This window comes from Macrosteles quadrilineatus, unplaced genomic scaffold (assembly GCF_028750875.1).
Source record: "Macrosteles quadrilineatus isolate MER2022 unplaced genomic scaffold, UCM_ALF_1.0 Scaffold_4__1_contigs__length_99947679, whole genome shotgun sequence".
Taxonomy (NCBI): domain Eukaryota; kingdom Metazoa; phylum Arthropoda; class Insecta; order Hemiptera; family Cicadellidae; genus Macrosteles; species Macrosteles quadrilineatus.
In genome coordinates this window covers 54,037,184-54,063,156 of record NW_026542597.1, presented here as the reverse complement: position 1 = coordinate 54,063,156, position 25,973 = coordinate 54,037,184, and the positions used below count along the sequence as shown (strand labels likewise).

The 25,973-nt window shown below is 38.0% G+C and overlaps 1 protein-coding gene across 3 annotated transcripts in view; it reads left to right on the top strand.

Annotated features, from left to right (window-relative positions):
- The window catches only part of LOC128993582 (activated Cdc42 kinase-like), a 60,172-nt gene that overhangs the window by 10,502 nt on the left and 23,697 nt on the right, over positions 1-25,973 (top strand). For all 3 annotated transcript variants that reach the window (XM_054417565.1, XM_054417564.1, XM_054417563.1), the window contains exons 3-15: positions 404-541; positions 10,638-10,724; positions 12,143-12,253; positions 13,353-13,502; positions 17,525-17,673; positions 17,765-17,905; positions 18,487-18,646; positions 19,307-19,423; positions 19,885-19,994; positions 21,417-21,553; positions 21,998-22,140; positions 23,108-23,228; positions 23,881-23,993. In XM_054417565.1, coding sequence (XP_054273540.1) covers positions 404-541; positions 10,638-10,724; positions 12,143-12,253; positions 13,353-13,502; positions 17,525-17,673; positions 17,765-17,905; positions 18,487-18,646; positions 19,307-19,423; positions 19,885-19,994; positions 21,417-21,553; positions 21,998-22,140; positions 23,108-23,228; positions 23,881-23,993 — 1,677 coding nt within the window. The remainder of the gene's footprint in view (positions 1-403; positions 542-10,637; positions 10,725-12,142; positions 12,254-13,352; positions 13,503-17,524; positions 17,674-17,764; positions 17,906-18,486; positions 18,647-19,306; positions 19,424-19,884; positions 19,995-21,416; positions 21,554-21,997; positions 22,141-23,107; positions 23,229-23,880; positions 23,994-25,973) is intronic.

Genomic DNA, 25,973 nt, shown 5'->3' with positions numbered 1-25,973 from the left:
ACAAGAGTTCAAGCAAAAAGGTAGCCTAAAAGAATGCTACCAATGGTTAATATGTCATTGTCAGTATCTATTTATTGATTTTGTTTATGTAAACTTATATGTAAAAAAAACTGTTTGGTTTAAATACTTATAATGATCAAGTTTTAACTTTGAAAAAAGATTTCAAAACAACTCAGATTTGCTAAGGTAAATTATAACTTTTTTATCATTAATCAAATACAGATTAAAATGGACACTGTCATACTGAACACTTGTCAACACTGTGAGCTTATCAAGTATATTGGGTTGGTTAATCTTTTATTTTCCGATGGGAACATTTACAGTTCACAAGAACTGAATATAACATTAGTTGTATAAGTTTTGTCTCTTGGATGCAGTTTTTATTATTGATGGCAACTTTCAGGTCCAAACTGCAGCTCAACTCAAATTTGTCTCTGAAGAAGACCTTCAACAGCTGGGAATGTCCAAACCAGAGATGAGAAGACTGAAAAAATATTTTCATAAGCATTTTCCCCAAAACTACATTTCTAAGTTAAAAAAGGTTAGTTTATTGTAGTGGTTACAATTTATAACCATTTAATTTAACTTTTCTTATGGATTTGTCCGATAATTGATTGGATGTAATATTTTGGTTTTGGTAACGGCATAAGTAACTATTTGTTTACGTTTTACATGTAAACAAGAGCATGTTGATCAAACTGGTTCAGTGTTTTTAAATGCCTGATCAAGGTTTTAGGCTAGGTACTTAAATTGGCCTAGAGAATCATATTGAGATTAAAACCAAGCAAGTTTACAAACCTCTTTTGAAACAACTTTTTCATAGTAAAAAAATTAAAATAACTATAAATGCCACAAAAAGGGTTTTGAGTATATGTAAGAATGTTTTAAAAGTATGGCTCCTTTGGTCTCCAACACTTAACAATAACTCCTTTAGCAGAACATTTTTGGGTTGACAAAATTTAGCTGTACCACTGTTTATGAATTAATATAAAAACTTAATTTAATTTCTCCAAATAAAAATTATCTTATAAATCTTGTTTCAAAAGTTTTACAATATATGTATTTAGTAAGTATAGCTTATTAAAGAGCGGTGAGCGTGTTGTGATGACTAATCATGTTCCCATGGTTCAGACTGGTTATCGTAATCAAGGTTATGTTACTCAAGGACAACTCATACATGGCAATTGAGAGGCATAGTCTGTGTATATTGAGGTCATACACTTGCAACTGAGATTGAGGAGTAGTGGAGCCTGTCTGATGTATTAATACTACTTAATAAAAATTTAAATTGAAATAAGTTTATTTCCTCAACAAAGCGTTACAAAATATAGAGGAAAAAGCGTTATAGGCAAACAGTAGCCTAAATTTAAATTAAGAAAACAAAAATAACTTGAAGATATAAATTACTGAAATTATAAAAACTTAAAATATTATACAAAAATAATAAATAAAAATACCAAATAATTCCTATAAAAAATATCCATAAGTCTACATTGACTTCAGTGGTGTGTGCATAGAATTGAGTCGTAAACAAATATATGTTAGTTTAATAAGCTCAAGATAATTTTATTAGATTTTATCTGTATCTCTTTAATACATTTCAATTCTTCATTTCTTATAGCTCCTTGTTACTAACAACAACTAGTTGTTGCACAAGTTGAATTCTCTTGCAGCAGTGTAATTACGTTTTAATATGCTAGTAGAATTTTAATTGCCCTCACAAGCTGTAATTGGCTTGATCAGGGGAGGATTAATCAAACAATTGTGGGAACTTATCAAGGCCAGTTGAAATAATTGCTTCACCATTTATTAAATTGTGACCCAATAAAATCCCTGTTGGAAGCAATGAAACTATTTTAAATGAGAAGTTTATTCCTGTCAAGTTTACAAAACAGTCATTATTGATAGATATAGGATATGTGTCAATACACCATATTTAGATAATAGAGTTAATCATTTATACTTTTCTTTTTTATTGTTTGATTAAATAAAATAGTCTAGTGAATAAGGACACGGGAACTCTAAATAGTCTATATTTCTTTTAGTTAAAATGAATACTTTGCCTTTATTCCGGTTATTTTATATTGTCCTATCCATGTACAACAGTAAACCTATGAGAGAGCTCTTCTATGAATGGGAACAAAAATACAGTTTTATATTTTTGTTCTGTTACCTTATAATCAAATTTTAGTTTAAAAATATTATGTTGCAAAAATAATTGTAATGTGAACATTTGAGAATTTATACAAATACAAAACGATACTGTAGGGATTTAATTGCATCATTGTTACATTGATTGCTATGTCAAACCATGACCTGTGGTGGAAAGCTGTTCCATATTCTCTGCCGCATTCACATTAATTTCTCCCAGTTCTGGCAATCTACCCATTGGCTAGTGGCCATTTCACGGAATAGTATTTCTGGCAAAGTAAAGCTGACTTGTATTTACTGTCCTGGCCGTAAACATGGTTGACCTTGTTTAGTTTTGTCGAGTTGTATTGGATCTACTACCAAACACACCTTGTGTTAATCTATAAAACGGAAAGTAAATAAAAGAAACGTCTTATAACACTTATAAGTGTTATAAATTTAAATTTAATAACATAAAATTTAATAACGTAAATTTAATAACACGTACAATGCTGATCAAGAAGTTATTTAATCTATAAAAGTAGGATGTTAATTAAATTTAAAAAATACATTGGTAGGCTATCCAGTAATTATTTGTAAAAAAAAATGTGCTTGCATTTAGTTTTTAATGAAATTGAAGAAGTACGGTAGTTAAATTTTTTTTACATGCCAATACAATGTTTCTTTCTCTATGTTGAGCCGTGACTTGTCCACCAAGCGTCCCACCAATGTCACGCCTCAGTTTTTTTTATAGTGCGAGTGCTGGCTTTGCGCCGGAACTCAATCGGTTTGGGTCTGGCAGCAGTCCTGCAGACCCCGGGGCAATTTTTCCGCTGTCGGACACATTTTCGGCAGAAGGACAGCGACTGTCATTACTACACGCACACAGTTTGTTTTGTTATTGTTGTGCCTCAAAATGTATCCGTGTCCATCGATATCATTTTCTGTTTTATTGTTTTCACTTTAACAAAAAGTTATGTAGTTAAGCGGTTTGCCGTCGTAAGATGAGGTCCCGGATGGAAGCTTTTATTCTGCTGCTTCCGGAGAGGGTCGCCCGGGAAGACACTTCAACTTCTTCCTCTTCGGGCTACCAGTCACCCTGCTCTTGGGGCCAGTAGGCCGCCCTCCGCCACGTGCCACCGCCGCATACCACCAACAAGGACTATAAGGACTATTGTGCCGTCAATATAACCGCAAGTTATTTTGAAATTATGAACATTTCTCTTTGAAAAGGACTACTGATTAATGGGGGCCCCAAAAATGATTTATCACCTGTTAATTATCTTTATAGTATTTATTTATTGTTAATTCTTTCTAAAGTTTAATATTTACCGTTAACTTCTTTTATTTATTCTTAGTTAGGCCTAACTTTTACAGTTACCACTTTTCCAGTTTGTAATTCAGAAGGGTAAATTTTTGAGAAAGAGATGATTTAAAAGAATTCTTTGGATGGCTGACATTGTTGATTGTTGTTTTTTGTTGATTTTGATTAAATATAGGCTTTGTTCACTATTTGTTTTGTTTCTGATATTCACCCACGGCCTTTCACTTGTTAGGGATGTGGGGCGGCCACTCGCACTGTCACTATGGGGGGGCATGCTTCCAATAGTTGTTCGTCTGGGGGCGGTGCGAGGGGTCGGCTCAGATGGTGGCAGAGCGTGGTTTTTTGTGCTCTATCCACGAAGGGCCGTGGTTGGATTTGATTTTTGGGTGATGCTGGTCTGGCAGTCTTAGGAATTTTTTGAAGAAATGTTGTCGTGGTGGGGTAAGCACACTGTTGTTGTTTGTTTTTATTAGGAGCTCGCCCTTGGCCGAGTCACCGGGTGGAATCTGGTTAATGACTTGCATCCTTTGGGAGCAAGAGTGTCTAAAGCATGGCCAAACCCAAAATTGAAACTGTGTGTGTGTTTACCTCATCACACAAATGTTAGGTGTTGTTGTTTAGTGTATGTATGTTGAGTGTATGTCGTAAGTGTAAGTCCGTGTTTTTGTTTTGGTGGCTAAAGTGGTGTGTATGGGCAGGTTCTTCTGTTTGGGACCTCATCTGACTGTAGGCATTTCAGTCCAGAGTCTTTAGTTAGTTAAGTTTGTGAATTGTTCGTTGTAAAAAAAAAATTTTTTGTGTGTGTTTTGAAGGTAAGCCGACTGACTGCGAGCAAAATGGGTTTGTTTGCTCCACTGCCCAATCCCATTGCTGGGGTTTTGAGCGACATTCGCCCGGTTGATGGTTTAGAGGTGGAACCTTTGTTAGAGTTTTTGGGAAAGGTGTTGCACCTGAAGGAGTTCCCAGGCATGGAGGACTCAGTAGTGTTGGAACTGCTGGTTCCACTCTGCCTGAGACCTCTTGGTGACAAATTGTTAGATTGTTTGAAACGGGGAGTAAATTTTGACAATTTTCACAGTGAAGTACTTGAGCTCTTTGTCCCCTTCAGGGTCATGGAGAGATTGAAGGTTGAGAGAGTGTTTCGTCCTCAAAAATTTGATGAAACTCTCAGTCAGTATGTGGGTGACATTCGTGGCGTGTGGCGTGTCCTACGGCTGGACATCCCTGAATCCCAACTGGTGGACATTGTCTTGCAGGGGTTGAAGCCTGAGGAGCGGTCCAGACTGATTTTTGCTCCGAAGCCTTCTTCTTTTGCAGACCTGGATAGGCTGGTCATCCTTTCACGGAGCGTTCAAGACGCTGATTGTCAGAGGGAGCATGTTTCGGGGCATCTTCCCCAGACCGTTCTCCATCCTGTTGTAGCTTCCGTGGGTCAAGGTCCTGAAACACCGCAGAGACAGAGGCGTCCTGTTGTTTGCTTTGGCTGTGGTCAAACAGGTCACATGAGACGAGAGTGTCGTCAGAGGGTTAATCTTGGGACTTTGTCCAAAAACCTGAGTAGCTCACAAGGGGAAGGGGGGGTTTGCCTAAACCGCCCTGTGAGAAAGCTGTTTTGGAGAAAGTCAGCAGGAATTTGGTTTCTCTGAGTACTGCCCCTTCTGGGAGTGCTGGTTTTGGGGAGCCTCTGTCGCGGGGAATGAGGGAGCTTGCATGCATGGGAGTGAAAGCGGCGCGCTCAACTTGCCCCCGACTCAACATCTTCTTAGGTAAAACGGTGCAGAAGGCCCTTGTGGATTCTGGGTCAGCCCGTTGTCTCATTTCCCTTTCCCTGTTTGAAAATCTAAAATCTTCTGGGCTAATCAAGCAAGTTGAGCGAAGTACCCACATCTGCTGGACTGCATCGAAATCCCCACTTCCCATCATCTATGAAGCCCGTTTGAAATTCAAGATTGCACATTTTTCTTGGGTGTGGAGTTTTTGGGTAGCCAAGGACCTTTGCATTCCTGTCATTTTGGGAGCGGATTTCACTAAGCATTGTGGCCTGATTTTGGATTTAGGCAGAGGCCAGTGCTTCTTTCGTTTCGCAAGACGGGTGCTCATTCCTTTCGCGGATGAAATTGTGGATGGTGCAGCTTTGGTAGAGCCTGAGACACCCAGCAAACCAAAGGTTGATCCATTAGGGCATCTGACTCCTGGTGAGGCTGAAGCAATCAGAACATTGTGTTCTCGTTTTCCTGAGGTGCTGACGCCAAAGCTTGGAGTCACCAATCTTTTGGAGTACGAAATCCGTTTGACTGACACCCGTCCAGTTCGTTCTCATCCTTACAAACTTGCTCCACCCAAAATGGAGACACTCCGTGGAATCATCAATGAGCTTCTTGAAAATGGGGTAATTGAGCCTTCTCGCTCAAGTTACGCTAGTCCAGCTTTTCTAGTTCCAAAGCCAAATGGCAAGTCTCGAATGGTTCTAGATTATCGCAAGTTGAATGCTCAGATTGAAATTGACTCTGTCCCTCTCCCTGATTTGCACTCTGCGTTCGATTGGTTCGGTAAGGCCAAGTATTTTTCCGTCTTTGATTTGAACCAGGCTTACCATCAGATTCCCTTGAAACCTGAATCTCGACCTCTCACTGCCTTCTGCGTTCCGTGGAACTTGTACCAGTTCACACGTGTACCCATGGGCCTAGCTGTGGGGGCCCAGACCCTCACCAGACTTCTGGACTCCATCTTTCATGACGTCAAGTTCAAATTCGTGTTCAACTATCTTGACGATCTTTTGGTGTACAGTGAGAGCTTTGAAGACCATCTGGTTCATCTTGAGGAAGTCATGAATAGGTTGCTTAGGGCTGGCCTTACCGTAAATCCCGAGAAAGTTAGTTTTGCTCAGGCTGAGATTTCTTTCCTAGGTCATCTAGTATCATCTCGAGGTGTCTGTATCGATCCGGCTAGAACCCAGGCTATCAGGGAGTTTCCTCCTCCCCGAGATGTCAAAGGCATTGCCCGTTTCATTGGCATGGTGGGTTTCTACCGGCGCTTCATCCCCAATGTGGCTGAGTTGGCGGCTCCTCTCAATGAGCTTCGGAAGAAGGGCGCCAAGTTTGTTTGGGGTGAAGCACAACAGATGTCTTTTGATCTTCTGAAAGAAGCTATCATGCAACCTCCAGTTTTGGCGATGCCAGATTTCAGTCGAAAGTTTGTTTTGCAAACCGATGCTTCCTCCGTCGCAATTGCGGCTGTGTTGTCTCAAGAGGTAGATGGTGTTAGGCAGCCAATTGCGTATGCCTCACGCACTTTGAACCCATGCGAAAAGAAAAGCTCTTCTGTGTATGAGTTAGAGTGTTTGGCTGTCGTGTTTGGAGTGAATAAGTTCAGACGTTTTTTGGAACACAAAGAGTTTTTGCTGGAAACCGACAACCAAGCGCTCTCGTGGCTCCTTGCACATCCTCGCCAGCTTGGGAAAATTGGTCGTTGGGTTGTCCAGATATCTTCCCTAAAATTCCAAGTGCAACATGTTCGAGGCACGCAGAATGTGATTGCTGACACTTTATCAAGGATGTATCACTCACCTGACGACCAACCTTCTGATCAGGAGGAGCACACAGGGTGTGCCGTGCTCCTGGAGTTTCCCCTTGCCTTTTCTGAGTTCATCCCACATCAGTTAAAAGATCCCGAGCTGGCTAAGATCATTGGTGAGCTTCAAAATGGGGGAGCCCACCCCCCATATTTTCTGTCCCAGGGTGCTCTTTGTTGTCGAGACCGACAGCGAGGTAAACCCAAGGTTGTGCTGCCTAGTCTTCTTGTACCCATGGTCTTTGCGTACTTTCACTCTTCCCCTGTGGGTGGGCACTTAGGGATTCACAAGACCATTGCGAAGGTTAGGGACATGTTCATCTGGAAGGGTATGGACAGGGACATTGCGGCACGAGTGCGTTCTTGTCAAACATGCTCGCTAAGCAAGCCTGCTCAGAATACCAAGTATGGGTTGTTGTCATCTGAGGTGGCGGAGAGACCTTTGGAGAAGGTTTTCATAGACTATGTAGGGCCACTCCCACGTAGCAAGTCAGGAAACAAATTCTTGCTTGTTTGTGTGGATGCCTTCTCCAAGTTTTGTTGGCTTTTTCCTTTGAGGAACGCCACTGCACAGCTCACCGTGCAGGCACTTCGTACCCATTTGTTCCAACACTTTGGAATACCCGCCACCATTGTTTCCGACAACGGAACTCAGTTTGTGTCTCACCTTTTCAAAAGAATGTGCTTTGGGCACGGTATCCGCCATGTGACCACTTCTCCTTACTATCCACAGCCTTCCCATGCTGAGAGGTTCAACAGAAATCTTCGATCCGCTCTCATAGCTTTTCATGCTGACAAGCAGACCACCTGGGATCAGGAACTTCCTTGGATTCAATTTGCTTTCAATACTGCACACCATGAGAGTCACAAGGCGGTCCCTTTCGAGCTGTTGTTGGGCTATCCACCCAATAATCCCTTGGCAAATGTGTGGAAAATTGGCGACCTTCTGCCACCCCCTGGTGCTGCCAATGTCAAGGCAACTTGGCAGGCGGCTAGGAGGAACTTGATCCGAGCTAGGGAATTGGTACGGAGGAAGCACAATCGAGGTCGGTTGGACAATCCTTTCCAGGTGGGGGATTTGGTTTTCTGCAAGGCTCATCCGGTCAGTTCGGCCGTGGACAAGAGAGCCGCTAAGTTGTCTCATCGGTGGTCAGGTCCCCACCGCATCTTGAAGTTCTTGACTCCTGTCTCCGTGCGGCTAGGAAATCCGCAGACTGGAGAAGTTTTCCGGAGGGCTCACATTTCTCATCTGAAGCCTTTCCGGGGAACAATTCCGTAGGTCTTCTTTCATTACTCTTGTGTCTGAGGGGGAAGTGCACTGGGCCAGAGAGCTTGATCACCTCTTCTGTCCCTTGTGCGCTGCTGAAGATTTTTCCCTAGTAAATTTTCCAGCACTGGCCAGTGCAAACCCTGGGGGTGAGTAGTCCCTCCAGTTGAAAGACTTTTGGCGTTCCCCACTTCAGACACTTGAGTTGATCTGTTGGTGTTGAGATCTTCTAGAATTGGGAGAGGTTGTTTTCTTTTTTTTTTGGAGAGGAAGTCCTCCTTTGGGGGGGGAGGTTGAGCCGTGACTTGTCCACCAAGCGTCCCACCAGTGTCACGCCTCAGTTTTTTTTATAGTGCGAGTGCTGGCTTTGCGCCGGAACTCAATCGGTTTGGGTCTGGCAGCAGTCCTGCAGACCCCGGGGCAATTTTTCCGCTGTCGGACACATTTTCGGCAGAAGGACAGCGACTGTCATTACTACACGCACACAGTTTGTTTTGTTATTGTTGTGCCTCAAAATGTATCCGTGTCCATCGATATCATTTTCTGTTTTATTGTTTTCACTTTAACAAAAAGTTATGTAGTTAAGCGGTTTGCCGTCGTCAGATGAGGTCCCGGATGGAAGCTTTTATTCTGCTGCTTCCGGAGAGGGTCGCCCGGGAAGACACTTCAACTTCTTCCTCTTCGGGCTACCAGTCACCCTGCTCTTGGGGCCAGTAGGCCGCCCTCCGCCACGTGCCACCGCCGCATACCACCAACAAGGACTATAAGGACTATTGTGCCGTCAATATAACCGCAAGTTATTTTGAAATTATGAACATTTCTCTTTGAAAAGGACTACTGATTAATGGGGGCCCCAAAAATGATTTATCACCTGTTAATTATCTTTATAGTATTTATTTATTGTTAATTCTTTCTAAAGTTTAATATTTACCGTTAACTTCTTTTATTTATTCTTAGTTAGGCCTAACTTTTACAGTTACCACTTTTCCAGTTTGTAATTCAGAAGGGTAAATTTTTGAGAAAGAGATGATTTAAAAGAATTCTTTGGATGGCTGACATTGTTGATTGTTGTTTTTTGTTGATTTTGATTAAATATAGGCTTTGTTCACTATTTGTTTTGTGTCTGATATTCACCCACGGCCTATCACTTGTTAGGGATGTGGGGCGGCCACTCGCACTGTCACTATGGGGGGCATGCTTCCAATAGTTGTTCGTCTGGGGGCGGTGCGAGGGGTCGGCTCAATTTTATATTTCCTGATAGTGCTCAAAAATACTATTGAATGAGTAATACTAATACTTGAATAGAAAATTTTATCACAGGTTAATTCTCAGGTATCTTAGGTAGGGTTTTTCTGTACAAAATTACTGCATAAAAACAGCATGTACTATTTTAGACTTTTATTGTTGGTGAAATATAGATTTAACAACTTTGTTAACAGGAATCAACCTCTTAACTTGTGTTATTTTAAAACTGTAAATAAAACTAACTGTTTTAAGAGAAGTCCTTTTTGTGGATTTTGTTTAACAAGGACTGCGGCTATTTTAAATATAATAACTTAAACAAAAAAGTTACACTTCAGAATCAATTTACACTCACTCAAATTTACTCAATCGATACTCATTTAATCAGATATTACAGTAGACTCCCTCTTATCCGGACCCCTTTTAACTGAACATCGGTTTAACCGGACTACACTCGGCGGAAATGACATCTCTTTAACCGGACAATTTTTATCAGCACATCAGTTGAACCGGTCTAGATTGGTGAGACCAGTGATCACATGTCTTAATAATCTTCTCCTAAATTTAAGTCAAATATGTATACAGTGTGCATTTAAACGTTCCATTTTAACAAGTTTTAGGAGACATCGGAAAACCCGCTATCCATACTGGCCTCTGTGCCGAGGAGTCTGGATAAGAGGGAGTCTACTGTATATCCGCTTTTGAAATCTCTAGTCATGGAGTTTGACAAATCTATGAGATCCTTGGATCATAAGTAGGAAAATAAATCTTTAATAATATTATAAAAAAATATTAACTATAATTATTTATGAACTGTTATATGCTTATAAATAATAAATGTAAGGAATGGAAAACTGAATAAATACTGATCCATAAATATTAATCAACAAATAAATATCCTAAAATATTCCTGTATCATCCCAGCACAACTAATTCAAAAATGCCAGATTTTTACCCTGCCCTAGTTGTATCATGAATAAAGTGAGTTCTTATAAAAAAATTACAAATACTGACTTGCACAATAATACGATTTTATATTTTAATAAGTTGAAACAATTAGTATCATTTGGATGTCATGTTTCATTATAATTTTTTGTGTTTCAGATGATCGTATACAAGAAGGAAGAGAACGGACAGTCACTGATGGCGGCCATGTTGAGTGATGAGGTGGTGGACAAGCCACCTGTCAAGGTATCAACTGAACAAACTGTACTTAACACAAAAGATATACTTACAGTTAACATGACACAAATCTACAATTTAAATAGTCAGATTGGTCATTGGTTTAAGTTACAGGAATATTTATTTTCTGTGATAGAAATTTTAATCCTATACAAAAGCTTTCATATTTCTAGCTTAAGACTCTTGGAGCATATTCCAAACAAATGCAGATTCTTAAATTTACAAGTATATCTTTAACTAAGGGGGGGGAGTGTTTTTTTCAATAGGTGCTGTTTGAGTTTGAGGAAACTGTTTTCTGTTTTGAATTATTCCACTAAGTTACCTGTGACCCTGAAACTCCTTCCAAAAAAAAATACCCCCTCCGCAGCAAACCTGCAGACTAAGCGAATTTCCATTTGACTGATTGGATTTACACTGAACTGTCTACTTAAAAATATAGCATTTATTCCCGATTTAAATAGAATTAGTTTCTTAGTATTTAGGTTTGCTGCATCAGGGAGGGTAAAACCGTTTTTTTTTTTTGTAAAATGTTAATAGTTAGTAAGAAATAAAAACATATTTTCCAAATTTGATCAAAATATGTTCATAAACAAGCAAACTACAACAGTTTACTTATTCTCCATAAGAATAACATGGGAATTTTAAATTTACAATTTTTTAGAATTTTCTCTGTAACCATTAGGCGCATAATAACGCTTCAATATACTAAATTATTTGTTTTTTTAAGCTCTACAAAATGGTTTGGAAATAAATTGCTAAATTTTGTGTTTTTTGGGTCAAAAATGGGAAAAACCTATTTTTACCCCATAAAACCCCCCGTAAACACCCGTTCCCATGGTCCGATCATGCTGGATCGCGAACTCGTTCGAATAAACGTAGGTTTACACGTTTGTACCAAATTTCATCAAAATCGGATCATTTTTGCTCGAGTTATCGTGCTGACGGACACATATATATATATATAAATATATATATATATGAATTTGAACGGATGGTGTTTTTGGCCTCTAGGGACCTCAAAACGAAAAAAAAAATCGGTCCCGCGTCCAGGTCTTACCATGAGTACTACGGTAATAGCTTATTCCCTATATGGGAAATTCGCTAAAAAAAAAACTTTCTGGAAAAAATAAATGTTGCTTATCATACAACCCATGCTTCTCAGTGGAGAAGTGTCTTCCATTGGTGCATATATTCTTTAGCACTATTGCTGGTGAGGCAGTAGTGCAACAGGCTACAAATCTAGGGCAAAATGTTGAGTTTGTTGATAGCACCTTTCTTTGCTTAAGCCAGTCATGGGCCTGAGGCAATGCAGGATTGCAAGAGACTGCCAACCTCTTAAAACAAGTAAAAAGATTATTTTGTCTTGTCCTGTTACTTTTTGTCCTTAAAGGCACAACACTTTTTTTTGACAATGTTGCCTGCTGTAGGTGCCCAACAAGCACATCATCCCTGCAGACAGCATCCTGGTCAACAAGGAGCTTGGCACTGGGGAGTTCGGTGTGGTGCAGCAAGGTGTCTGGACCAATGATGGAGAGAGGGTATGTACCTTGTTTTACTGTAACATCCAACCTTCCAAATTGTCAATACCACTCTGGATAAAGCTAATTGTAATTGTTTTCTACCAATGTCAGCTTGTATATGGAACTAGACACGTCCAGCACTGCAAGCCTGATCCTGCTCGGTTTTGGTAGTGTCTAATGTCACGTCATGCTGTTAGTTTTTTGTGTAGTTGTTTCATGTAGAAGTAAATGTGTTTATATTTTGATGTAACAGTACCATTTTATGGCAATAACACCTTTTTAAATGTTTTTACTAGTTTACATTACAAAATAAGAAATTGTTATTATGGTATGTTTTATTTATTGTTCACTCTTTGTTCTCCAAGTTCAGATGTATCTGACACAATAAGTAAAGCAACCAAACTTCCACCTACAACGATCTATGCAAAAAATGGTTGAAAGCTAAACCTTAACTTGTGCTGTAATGATAATGATAATAAATCTTTACTTGTTGTAAAAATACAGAGGTGTCATTGACAAAGTCATAAGATGCAAAACAACTGCCAGTTTGAGGGTCAAATTTAGAAAAACCACACTTGAACTTGTGTTTGACCAGTGTTATTGTGGTAGACAGCTAGGTTTGATCAATGGCCGAGCAGTCTCCAATCAGGAGACAGGACTGTGTATTTAAGGTTTGAATCTTGTCTCATTATGGTTAGTGAACAATCATGACAAGTTTGCCTGTCTGTGACAGAGCTAGGTAGGATAGGCCATCTGAAGTAAACGGTGGCCCACTCAAGTTAAAGTGGGATGGTTTGGTTAATTCTTTGTAAGCTAGCCTCAAATCAGGCATTTAGCTTTTTTATTCACCTATTCTTAGTGTGTGAGTTCACTTATTTTAAAATAATTTTGATTTTATGTCTATAAGATGAGGGAAATTATGATACAAATAGGAATGATTAAATTGCAGAATAAACCGTTGAAACTGATTCATTCTTGAGTGCATAAGACTTGTACTTAGTTTGTGTAATCTGGCTGTCCTATATCCCACATCTTGTTATATCTACATACTTTACGAGCAATTGTTTGAAACGTAAAATAAATTCACTCCAGTCATCTGATGTGTTTCTTGTCACAGATCCAAGTGGCCATCAAGTGCCTCAGTCGGGAGAGGATGCAGAGCAATCCCATAGAGTTCCTGAAGGAAGCGGCCATCATGCACGGGATAGAACACGAGCACATTGTCCGACTGTATGGCGTCGTGCTGGATACCAATGCACTTATGTTGGTATGTCACAGTCAACCAGATTTAGAGAAGCAATAGTCTTTCTGTTCATATGGCCTTGAAAACACTGAAGAATGTTTAACAATTGATGTCACAGTTTCAAGGTTTTCTGGCTGTCATTTTTCTGATACAATACTTTGGGCCCAATCTACCATATAATTTTTATTTTTTATGTAGCTTATTATTGTAAATAAAAATAATAATGTAACTCAAAGGTTTATGTTGGGGCAAGTTATGAAGCATATTTGGCTATTCTTACTGTTTGAAAAATTCTGTTCAAGTAGACATGGTACTTAGTTTACTGGAATTCTTTGCGGTTGATTGTTACCAGCAATTTTGATCAACGACCAAACTGTCTACCCCAGGAGATTAATGTCTAAAATTGCCTTGGTAGTCAATTCTTATGTTGATTTTGTAAGGAATTGTCTTGTTTGTGCCAAAACTTAGTGGGGGAGAAGAGAGACTCAGTAAAGGTGGGCACCTCAGTTGGAGTTAGAGGAATAGGTGGATCATGTGAATTGCATCTGTACCTCTGAAAAATCATTTTGCTACCTTTTACAGACCCTCAATTTTTAGGAGGGTGTGTTCACTATAAGTTGAAATTTTATTTCTTAATTCATTCATTGTGAGAAATAATTAAAAAATCCAATCATTGTTACTTTTAAAGTCTAATTACATGAGTCTAATTGGTTAATTAAGTTAATCCTTCTAAAATTTAAACATCATCAAGTTCTGTCAACCACAGTGACAGAAATGTTATAGATATATTTCTAACCTCAAACAAAACCCATCTGGACTTGGCCGTTTGGATTGTGGACATTTTGAACTTTTAATTCCAAATGAAAGTATAGTCAGCCAAATAAATCGAAAAGATAAAATATGTGATGAGATGATTACTAATAGTAAAATTTCTAAAAGCATTTCCAGAGAAGTGAAATTTAGGACCTCAAAAGTAAAAACTAAAGCCAAACCAACTCCAATTTCCGATAATACAAATAAAGCTGTATACAATGAATGCTATGACCACGGAAGTGTCCAATTTCTTGTAACAGCAGACGATGTCAATCAAGATGATATGATTAAAGACAATTTTATGAACAAGTTATTTACCAGAGGATTCGGAGTTCCACTTCTTAACTCTGTAAGTTCTCAAGAAAACAATGAATGGCACAAACAGTGGCTTTGTGCAATGAAATTAAAAGGAAGACAATATACAATACCACAAGGTTCAATTGGAAGGCAATTTGTAGATGTTCTAGCCAAAGAGATCCAAGCAGTCCCAAATGGTATAAATTCAACCGAAAGAATATTTTTCTTATGTGCTACCATTCTTCAAAAAGATAAAATGATAAAAAATGGGTCTGACATAAGACGTTTGATGAAGAAAAGAATGGAAATGTGGGAAAATGATCAATTTGATGAATTAATACGTGAAGCTGAGAGATGTGATCGGCAAATGAAAACATCACAATAACACCAAGAAGAAGACCAGAAAATAAGAATCTTCACAAGATTGGTATTACAAGGAAAATTGCGTGAAGCTACAAGATGGCTCACAGATCGCTCCGGCGATGGAGTACTCACACCTGACGATATCCTTCCTGATGGTCAAAATGTTTTTCAAGTTTTAAAAAATAAGCACCCACGTCAAATGGTTCCGAATGACAATACCTTTCTAGCTGATGAGAACTTACCATTGATGGTAGATGTAGATATATCCAGTGACCACATAGAGAAGATGGCTAGACGTTTGCATGGAAGTGCTGGCCCTAGCGGAACAAATGCTGATCAATGGAAGAATATGTTGCTGCGCTATGGAGCACATAGCACTCGTTTAAGGGAAGCAGTCGCATCGTTAACTCGATGGATGGCAAACGGGATAGTAAACTGGAACTCGATCAGAGCTCTGTTAGCTAGAAGAGGATTAGCACTGAACAAATACCCTGGTATTCGCCCAATAGGAGTTGGAGAAGTTTTGCAGAGACTATGTGCAAAAACCATGGCTTTTGTAACAGGTGACGATGTTCAAGAAATATGTGGATCTGACCAACTCTGCGCCGGAACGAAAGCTGGAATAGAAGGTGCTATACATGCTATGACGGACCTATTCAATGAAAAGAACCAAAATTGTATTTTACTTGTAGATGCTTCAAATGCGTTCAACGCCTTGAGCAGGCCTTTAACTCTGTGGAATGCTAGGGTGCTTTGGCCTCGTTGCGCTCGTTTCCTATTCAATACATACCAAGGCTATGCAACCATTATGTTTAGAGGAAGCAATAAAATCATCCTTAGTCAAGAAGGAACCACTCAGGGAGACCCTTTAGGCATGCTAATGTATGCAATTGGCATATTACCTTTGGTAAAAAAACTAAAAAGCCTAAATTGGAAGCAAAACTGGTACGCTGATGATTCTGCATGTTTCGGTGAAATAAAGTTAGAGAATGGTTTAACGCTTTACGTGTTGAAGGGCCAAAATGGGGGTATTACCCAGAACCCAAGAAAAGTGTATTGATAGTAAAACCTGAATATAAAGAAAAAGCAGAAGAAATTTTCAGAGACCTACAAGTGAAAATTGTAACATCGTACAGGTTTTTAGGGGGTATTATTGGTAGCTCAGAAGAAAAGAAGGAATTTGTGAAAGAAAAAGTAAAAAAATGGGTTGATTGTATAAAGAAATTTGGCATAGCTGCACATAAAAGTCCTCAAGCAGCGTATACTGCCTTTACTAAGTCATTACAAAATGAATGGGCATTTCTCCAAAGAGTAACAGAGGGATTTAGTGAAGAATACGAAGATTTAAAAACTGCCATACATCGCCATTTCACTCCCAACCTTTTCGAACAAGAGATTTCTGAACTTGAACATGACTTGTTCTCTCTCCCTACTCGGTTTTGGAGGCTTAAATATTCAGGACCCGACAAAGAACGATGGTATTTCATTTGAAGCATCAAAACAATGCACAGAAAAATTAATATTAGCCATTAAAAATGGGCAACCATTAAAGATTAATGATCATGTATCAACACTACAAGATGTAATAAAGAAGAGAAAACTAGAAAAAGACATGTTGGCTAAAGCAAATAATGAACAAATTATGGAATTACTTCCTGAAAGTCAAAAGAAGCCAATACTTAGAATTGTAGCAGGGAATACTAGCCAATGGTTAACTGTGACACCATGTGCATCTGATCATACGGATTTGTCCCCGGATCATTTCAGAGATGCTTTGTCAATTCGCTATGGCCGCACACTAAGAAATTTACCAGTACGATGTGATGGTTGTGATCAACCTATGAATCTAACACATGCATTAAATTGTAAAAAAGGAGGATTGATCAAACATGGGCATGATCAACATCGAGACCACTGTGCTGCGATAGCAAATATGGCCTGGAAAGGGGTTGAAGTCGAGCCTATTATGAGAGAAGCTGACCCTGCAAACAATGTGCCTGCTTTAAAAGCTGATTTTAAAGTTAATGGTATTTGGGAGGCTGAGAGAGTAGCGTTTTTTGATAATCGCATTGTTAATGCTGACGCTCCCTCTTACGCCAACCAAGAATGGGGAACAATATCTCGAAACCATGCCGTTCAGAAACACAATAAATATGACAAAGCAGCCAAAGACATCAGAGGAAGCTTCACACCATTAATATGTTCCACGGAAGGAGTCCCCCACAAAGAATATGAAGCGTTTCAGAGGAGAACAAGCGAAGCCCTGGCTGTAAAATGGAGAAAACCATACTCCCAAATTATCGGATGGTTGAGGATCCAAAGCCAGCTTTCCGTCATTCGAGCAGTGTCGCTAAGGCTACGGGGAACTAGACGAAAAATTCGAAGCATTCAATTTTATGATGGTGCCGCAATTCCCCCATTGCTCTATTGAGCTTTCATTGTATTTTTTTAAACATTTATATTTGATTGAAAATCATAGTCATATGTTGAATTGTTTGAAATGTATAAATAAAGTTTTATTGTATTCTCTATCTGACTTTGAAATATTTACATTTCATATTTTGAATTTGCAGGTGACTGAGTTGGCGCCTTTGCGTTCATTACTGGAGTGCCTTAAAGAACCTTCCCTGCGGTTTAGCTTCCCAGTCCTCACCTTGTGTGACTTTGCTATTCAGATCTGTGATGGCATGCAGTACTTGGAGAATAAGAGACTTATACACAGGTCAGTACGTTGCAACGTCAGTTTTGTAATTAAATTGACTATCAACAGGATAAAAGTGTTCGAGTTGCTAATATTATATTTTCTGTTACAGAGACTTAGCTGCAAGAAATATTTTAGTTTTTTCAAAAAATAAAGTGAAGATATCAGATTTTGGCCTTTCAAGAGCACTCGGAGTTGGCAAAGACTACTATCAGACGAACTTCAATGTGAATCTAAAACTTCCAATTGCATGGTAAGTATTGTGTTTTTCATTTGCTTAATTTATTTAAGTCAAACATAAAACTAGCCATGTGTGTATTTTAATCCAAATACAAGTAAAGGATGAGTGTGTGACGGTCTTCATTGTTGGATTGGAACAAAGTAAACATCTCAGCCCGAATCTTAGGCGAAAACCACCTACTCGGAGCCTATTTCGTGCCTGGGCTCACCACGGACATCGTACTAGGTATAAGGTGTATTGAAGACCTTTAACCTCATACAGATAAACGTCATCAACTGTGGCGCATTCGACTCAAACACGGCTCTCCCCAATAGAACGTTCTTTTTTTTTCTTTTAGGTAGAATGAAGTGAGATGCTTTGTGTAGCTTTTTTACTGATTTGGATCAGCTGTTTCGTAAGTCAAGACCATTTATTTAAAGCCTAATGATCAAGGACATCTGGTTCCAGTTTTAACCATCTAAAAGCAACTTTATAACCACTCACCTCCCTGCTACATCTTGATATCTGCAGAAAATGTCTTTCTGGAAGGGGTTAAATGTCCGCTGGTAAATTATAAAGAAACCAGTCTGCAACAAACATGTATTGTTGTTTAGGTGTGCCCCAGAGTGTATCAGTTACCTGAGGTTCACGTCAGCGTCAGATGTGTGGGCCTACGGTGTCACACTATGGGAGATGTTCAGTTACGGGTTCCAGCCCTGGGCAGCTCTCACAGGACATCAGATACTAGAGGCCATCGACGAACCAAACTTCCAGGTACTGTACTAGGGTGTCAATAGCTGAGAATTATTTTAGTAACTAAGTACATTCTTGGATCTGTTAAGCTTTGACAGTTCAGTTACAAAGCCCACAATAATACAAGGTAACTGAGAATCTGACTTAATTGATGAAAGTCTGGATTTAATTAAATAATCTCAATTAAAAGAAATGTAGGGCTATTCGGGGATTGTTTAGAGGAAGTATTTAAAAAAGCGCCTTTACAAAAACAATCCTAAAGTAGTCATTTTCAATTTTGAGAAAAAAGTAGTTAGTTGTGTTGTGTCAAATAAAATGCATTAAAATTAAATACATTTTGCATTGTAAATGCTGTATTTGGTTGATAGGAATCTACTTGTTGATGCTACTTAAGACGATGCTATGCAGCAAAACTGTGTTTTCAGTGGCTCATTCTTAACCTAACTGTCTGAAAACTTTGCAAATTAATGTAAAATGGGTGTAAGGGTTAAGCAAAGTCTGTATTAGGGGGATCCAGATTAATGATTGCCAACAGTAAATTCAGTCAAAGTAAGTTAATAATAATGGTTAAGTTTCGCCAGCAATTGTTATTAAGTAAACTTAGTAACAAATGTTGGTGAAACTAAGGTAAGGGCTTTCTTTAATTCTGTAAAAGGTTGAGTTATTTATTTGGTGTAACAGAGACTGGAACAACCCGATTGCTGCCCCAAGGAGTATTATACGTTGATGCTGAAATGTTGGCAACATGACCCCAACAAGCGGCCTCGGTTTGCTGACCTTATGGTCCTGCTGCCTGACGTAAGTAACATATCAATGATTCCAATACACCTAAATGCCATAATGATAAGGTAATCATAGTGTTTTGGAGTGCAGAGATGTCATGTTTTTAAATTATGTATATGATACTATGCATAGAGACGTTTTGCAGCTACCAATTTATAAAATAAGTTTTCCCCTATTATTACTTCAAAAAGCTGTTCAATTAAATGCCCTGTTAAGCTTAAAGATTCTAAAAACTGTTTTGAAGGATGATCGAATACATTTTTATAAATCCAAATGGCCTATTACAAGAAAACATAGATACAAAATAATGTACCGTACCGACCTTAAAATTGTCTGTACCGCAGACCCCTGTATTGACAACATCACCTATTTTCCTAGCTGTAAAAAAGTGTTGGTAAGTTATAGGTTTTTATTCTTTAAACATGTTGACACTGTTAAATGTGCCTTGACTTAACATATGGTGTTTGATGTTGCAGTACAAGCCAGAGCAAGTGCAGGCAGTGCAGGAGCTGGGTCCTGACGAGAGAGTCAAGAGAGAACAGCTGGTGTACAGAGTGGGAGAGGTCATCACAGTTCTGGACAAACAGTGTGTAACTTTACTCATCCCTTATATTCCGGGTTAGCAAATAATTTATGATAGGCAAAACTGGTTTCATTGTTGCAAAATTTGGACAGATTTTTGTTTCTTTTGAAATTTGAAAAATATTAAAAACTATAAGCTTTTAAATCTTAGTAGATTATCCATTTTGAGTAAATAGTTGTCATAGCATTTCAAAATAATTTAAAAGAAACTTTAAAGCATCTCACAAGAAACAGAATATATTTAAATCAGAACAATTATGATAAAGACTCCCATACTGCAACTGTAAGGTTATTCTGAATTAAATAAAGCGTTTTTATATATTTTTTTACCATACTGTTCTTGTTGATGAGTCATTGTAAGTCATTATCTAGGCTTCTACCTCTACAGATAAGTAGATTTTTAGCAGGTATTATTTTCTTGGTATCAAAGTAGAGCATTTTCTGAAACCCAATAGGCTGTTAGTTTTTAATAACCGGCAACAACTAAGGACTTTCTCGTCTGTAAGGATGGTTTAGAGAATCGTAACTATAACTGCTCTATCTCTATTCTACATTTTTAACTTACACGTTATAGGTTAGGGATCTGCTTTACTGACAAGCGGAAAAACAGTGAAAATAAATTATAATTTTCCAACCTACGAGCTGCAGTTTGGATAGCAGGCTTACCTGAATGGGAATGAGTCTCTCTGGTACAAGAAACTCAAAACTCCACTGTACACAACGATTTGAATATTTCTCCGTCACTGATTGCTTTTTTGACCAAGAATGGTTTGAGTTGTAGAGGCAAGTCCTAAAATCCAGAAGCTTAAATAAAAGGCTACTCTCTCTCTCCATTACAAAAGCCTTCCTTAATTGAATATGTTCCGCCAGTGGCATTATATTAGATGTGTATAGCGTAAAGTGGTGATTCTTGTGCTCATGTAAATTCATTATCTCTCTAGTGAGCCTGCCATCCTCACAAAACCCTTTAAACATAGCATTTACCTCAGTTTAGTAATAACGTTGATTAGTATTGATACAACTAGACATTCCAACCCCATGTTAAAGTTGTTGCCTCTTATGTGAGCCACTGACAGATTGTACTGATCTTAATTACTAATTACATTCGGATACACAAATTTGTTTACCAAGTCAAACAAAGTAAATGACTTATTATAAGCAATAGCAACTGTTATGACCCATCAAACTTGGCCAGCAACAAAAAATAAGATAGAAAATATAATTTTAGACACTAGTGCATTCTGTGACTGGCTTACACAACTATGGAATTAAAAGAAAAATTTCTTTATTTAGGAGGCAAAGTTAGGACTTGCAAGTCCTCTCTACCACTTAACCTTTAACTTATGTTCTTTTTAATAAGTCTACTTCAGAATCCAATAGTCAATGGTATATCAATGTTATATGACACAGTTAGTGTTTTATGTAGGCCTGTTGCGGGGCTGAGTAACTGCTGGAAAGGTGTGGTCAACAGTGGCAAGACAGGACTGTTCAACCCAGCCCATACTGTGGCCTATCTCGGCAACAACCTGCCCTCTAACAAGCCTGGCCAATTCACCAGGGGAGGTACGAAATCATCAATACAGAATGACATCTCTAATTACATTCTGTTTATTTTCTATATACAATCAGAAAAATCCACTATTACGTTTTAATTGATAAGGAAGTGCTTCTAAGTGATCTAAGCGCTTGGGTATTGCTAAGTGAAGAACAGTACCAAGAATCATTTCGGTTAAAGAAACTGTTGCAAAGTTTGCAGAATGTTTTATTTTTGTAATACAGTACCAATACCAACATTGCGTGAACAGGGAGCATAAAAACAGTAGTGGTGAAGTAACAGAAAATAACCGAGTAGTCCAAAGTAATAATCTACAGAAAAGAATGCTTTTTATTGAAGTTTTTTTCTTTCAAGTCCCTGTTGACATTTACAACCCAATTCCAGGTAGGTTGTTCCTAAACAACACCCACTAGTCTGCAATAAATATTTGATACAGTTTGATGGTTGTGCAGATGGGAAGAACACGTACTCGTCACGTCGCAGCAGACTGAGGCCGGACATGATATCTTGTCCTCAGGGAGATGTAAAGCACACAGGCCATGTGGGACTGGACGGAGCGTACTTCGGGGACATCTCCTTCCTGGGCGGGACCAAGGTGGGGCATGACACTGTGGCGAACCAAGGGTTGTGTCCGTGTCATAAGTCTGATATTGTTCAACGGTGCGGCGGCCAATCCTTTTTTACTGTTGCCAGATTAAGTTCACTCTAAATGGGACTAGGCAACCCAATAGATACAAGTAATTGTCTTATTATTTTGAATACAACTATAGCACTGCAATGTTGTGGTTCCTTTCAAAATGTCTTGTAATTTCACAGCATATTTCATACAAATCAGTTTACATTTTATTCACATTTATACCCTTAGCAATCTGCAAATAAAAATATGTTAAAGTTTACCAATTTTTGAGATATTTGGTATCAACAGGGATTTGAGATAAACTACAATATCACACTGTTTATTTGTATTTATGATATTAAAGAAAATTACTTGTGGTTATTGGGCTCCCTAGTCAAGCGGTAGTAATGAAGAACTGGTTTCCTTACCGGTGAACAATATCTCGCTTAGGACAAGGACCCAACCCTTGGCCTGGCCATAGTCTGTCCAGAACTGTTTGTAGTATTTTCTATAATAAGACTGCTCTGAGATGTAAACAATTATAATTATTGTTTTGTTCATCTTAGTAATCTAAATTTAATAACTTTTATAGGCTTGTGTTGAAGATGAAAACTTTAATTTCAGTAAAGTGATCGAGTACAGGAACGTTTAAATTTAAAACATTAAATTGTTCGTCCAATCCAGATGAAATTAGTTGAAAGGTTATTGGTAAATTTCTATTTCATTCCAACAACCCTCTTAAAGGGGAGGGGTATCAAGTCAATTGTGTGCTATTGCCGAGAATTATTTTTTTTTCAGGTAATTTATAGTTCCTGACTCATATGTGCTACAATGGTGTCAGTGCTGAACTAAATAGTATTCATTTGCTTAGAGTAAGTTGCGAACGTTATAGCATTTGTGTGATGTATGTTGTTGTCTACAACAAACTTACTATTGTGTTGTCCAGTATGACGGGATTCCACACCAGGTAGTGACACCGTACAAGCCTCATGAAGACACGAGTGTGGACCTGGAGACCCGCAGCTGCTCTGACAGAGCTCCACTGCTGCACTCTGCCAGCAACAATGGTAACTTTGGTGCTATTAACACCATTAGCTTTTTTTTTTGTAAGGGAACGATCAAATCGTTTGTCTTGTTATTATCTAATGTCGAACTTTTGTTAGATAGCAAACCTGGGTTTCCCGCTGTCAATGTTCTATTTGCTCCTTTAGCTGTAGCACTGATATTGAGGTGGCTTTAAAATTCATTTTAATTTTATTTTGTTAAAAAAACTTGCAAATTTAAAAGAACATACTAAGTGACATCAGCGCACTTCTTCAGTGGCTCAATTCCTCTACATAGATTTAAAAACTATACAGTAACTAACTGGCTTCAGCTTTACACTGGGTACACAGGAATGAATGGATGTAAATGGAATTTTGTTGGCTTATCTGAATGGTTTGAACTCTAACCTTCATTGGTTGGAAAATGCTGAAAGTACAGTGAAATATTCTAACTAGTGAATATTGTAAAGTTTTATGTTTCTTCTTCTATGAACTCTTTCCCATTCAAGGAAATTTGCTGTTCCCAAAGGCCACCAAAATAGTTTTTGTATCTGTAAGATTGTACAACACAAAGATCTTCCACATAAATATCAACTGCTTATGAAATGGTAAAAGAAATTGTTATTTGATATTTATTATCTGTATTTTTACATTTCTTTTACGTATTTTACTACAGGACTGAACTGTGAGTGGGGAGAAAACAAGTTGACCAAGAAGCTGCTGACTTCTGACCATGAATACCATGAGATTAGTGATGAGGAGACATCCCCAGACAGTCCCAGGTTTGATGTAAGTGTCGCAGACTAAATAAAAGAAATTAAAATTCCAATACAGAATTAATTACAATATGAACAAATGAAATTAAAGGTATAGCAGTCTCTCATACTCGTCTCTTATTCTTGGGCCTGAAATGCCTAGCTGGACCACCATTTCAAAATACAATTATCGCTTTCATCACTGTTTTCAACAATAACTCTCATCCATATCCTCCTCCCTTGAAAAGAGAAACTTAATCAATATTGTTCTTATTTTTATATTCTTGAGTGTGGCAGATTGGGTGAAAATATAATAATAATATCTATGGTTCTTACCGTCAACGCAATCAGGGGTAATATTTCACTACGGCCGTTTCGGAGATGACTCCATTGTCAGGTGCGTAGTGGTACAGTAAACTATAGTCTTGTCACATTTAACACGAACTTTCTTCATTTGCATTGCGTCAGGGGTTGAATAAATAATACACATATATGTACAGGACGGACACACAAAAACACGAATACACGAAAACATTTAGAGCGCGTGCACGGCTTGAAAACTGACGACCGAACTGGGTCAGTATTATCTAAATCTCTTCATGAGATATAGATTTACCACACCATATCAGCTGAGGCAGATTTAGGGAAATTTCTGCACAATGTACCACAGCTTTCATGTTGATCTGATTTTAAAATGCTAAGAGTTTAAAATTGACTGCAACTTCGTATTACTGTTTGTAGTTTTTTACTTTCTCCCCCTATACCATAGTATATGGAGAAAGTATTGTTTTCGTCAAAATTTTCGAGTTTGAGTTTTGAGTGGATATATCCGTTTTGGGTCCCCCTGGACCCAAAAAAGTGGTTTTCAAAGTGATGTCTGTGTGTGTGTGTGTGTGTGTGTGTGTGTGTGTGTGTGTCTGTGTGTCTGGATGTGTACAGAGCTAGGGACTACACCTGTGGTCCGATTTCGATGAAATTTGGTATGTAGGTTCTAATCCATGGTATCTCCAGGCGTTTTTTTCATTTTTTTGAATTTTTGATTTTTAATGGGGATTTTCCCATAAAAACCCATAAAAAACTGGAAAAATCGGATTTTCTCGAAAATGGCCCGAACGATTTTGATAAAAATGTAGTATGTTGTGGCCCTTTAAATTCTGAACAAAATGGTACAAATCCCATTTCTGTAAAAATTACGGTTCAAAAGTTATGGTAAATTATGTTATTTTCCCATAAAAACCCCATAAAATAACGAAAAATAGGATTTTAGAAAAAAATCCGGTTTTATTTTAACATAGTATGTTATGGTCCTTAAAACTTTGATAGTTTTTCATTTTAAAATTTTTTTATTTTTAATGGGAATTTTCCCATGAAACCCCATAAAAAAACGGAAAAATAGGATTTTCCCAATAACGGCCCGAACGATTTTGATAAAAATTTTGTATGTTATAGTCCTTTATATTCTGAACAAAATGGTACAAATCCCATTTCTGTAAGAATTATGGTTCAAAAGTTATTGTAAATTATGTTATTTTCCCATAAAACCCCATAAAATAACGGAAAAATCCGATTTTCACAAAAATGGCCCGAAAGATTTTGATAAAAATTTAGTATGTAGTCCTTTAAATTGTGAACAAATTTGTATAAATCCCATTTCCGTATATTTACTCTTTACCGCTTACACATGATAAAGGTTGTTGACAAACTTATGGGAGAAAGTATGTGTCAGAATGCTGATACCGTTTATTTTTAAATATCCGAAAACTGTTAAAACAAAATTATTACATACACTTTCAGTCCACACAAACTTATTACAAATTTTCATCGGTACTCAATAAATGAATCTTTAGTTCGCAAGTTTGGTTTTTCCTGGAAAGTTATTAAAAAAATACAGACAATAATCTTTAGTGTTCACAACCCAACATGAGTCCTAGTTTTTACTATATAGAAGAGATCCCATTTCCCTGATAAAAAAGTTTTAAAATTAAGTTTTGAATAAAAATAAGCAGTTGTTAAA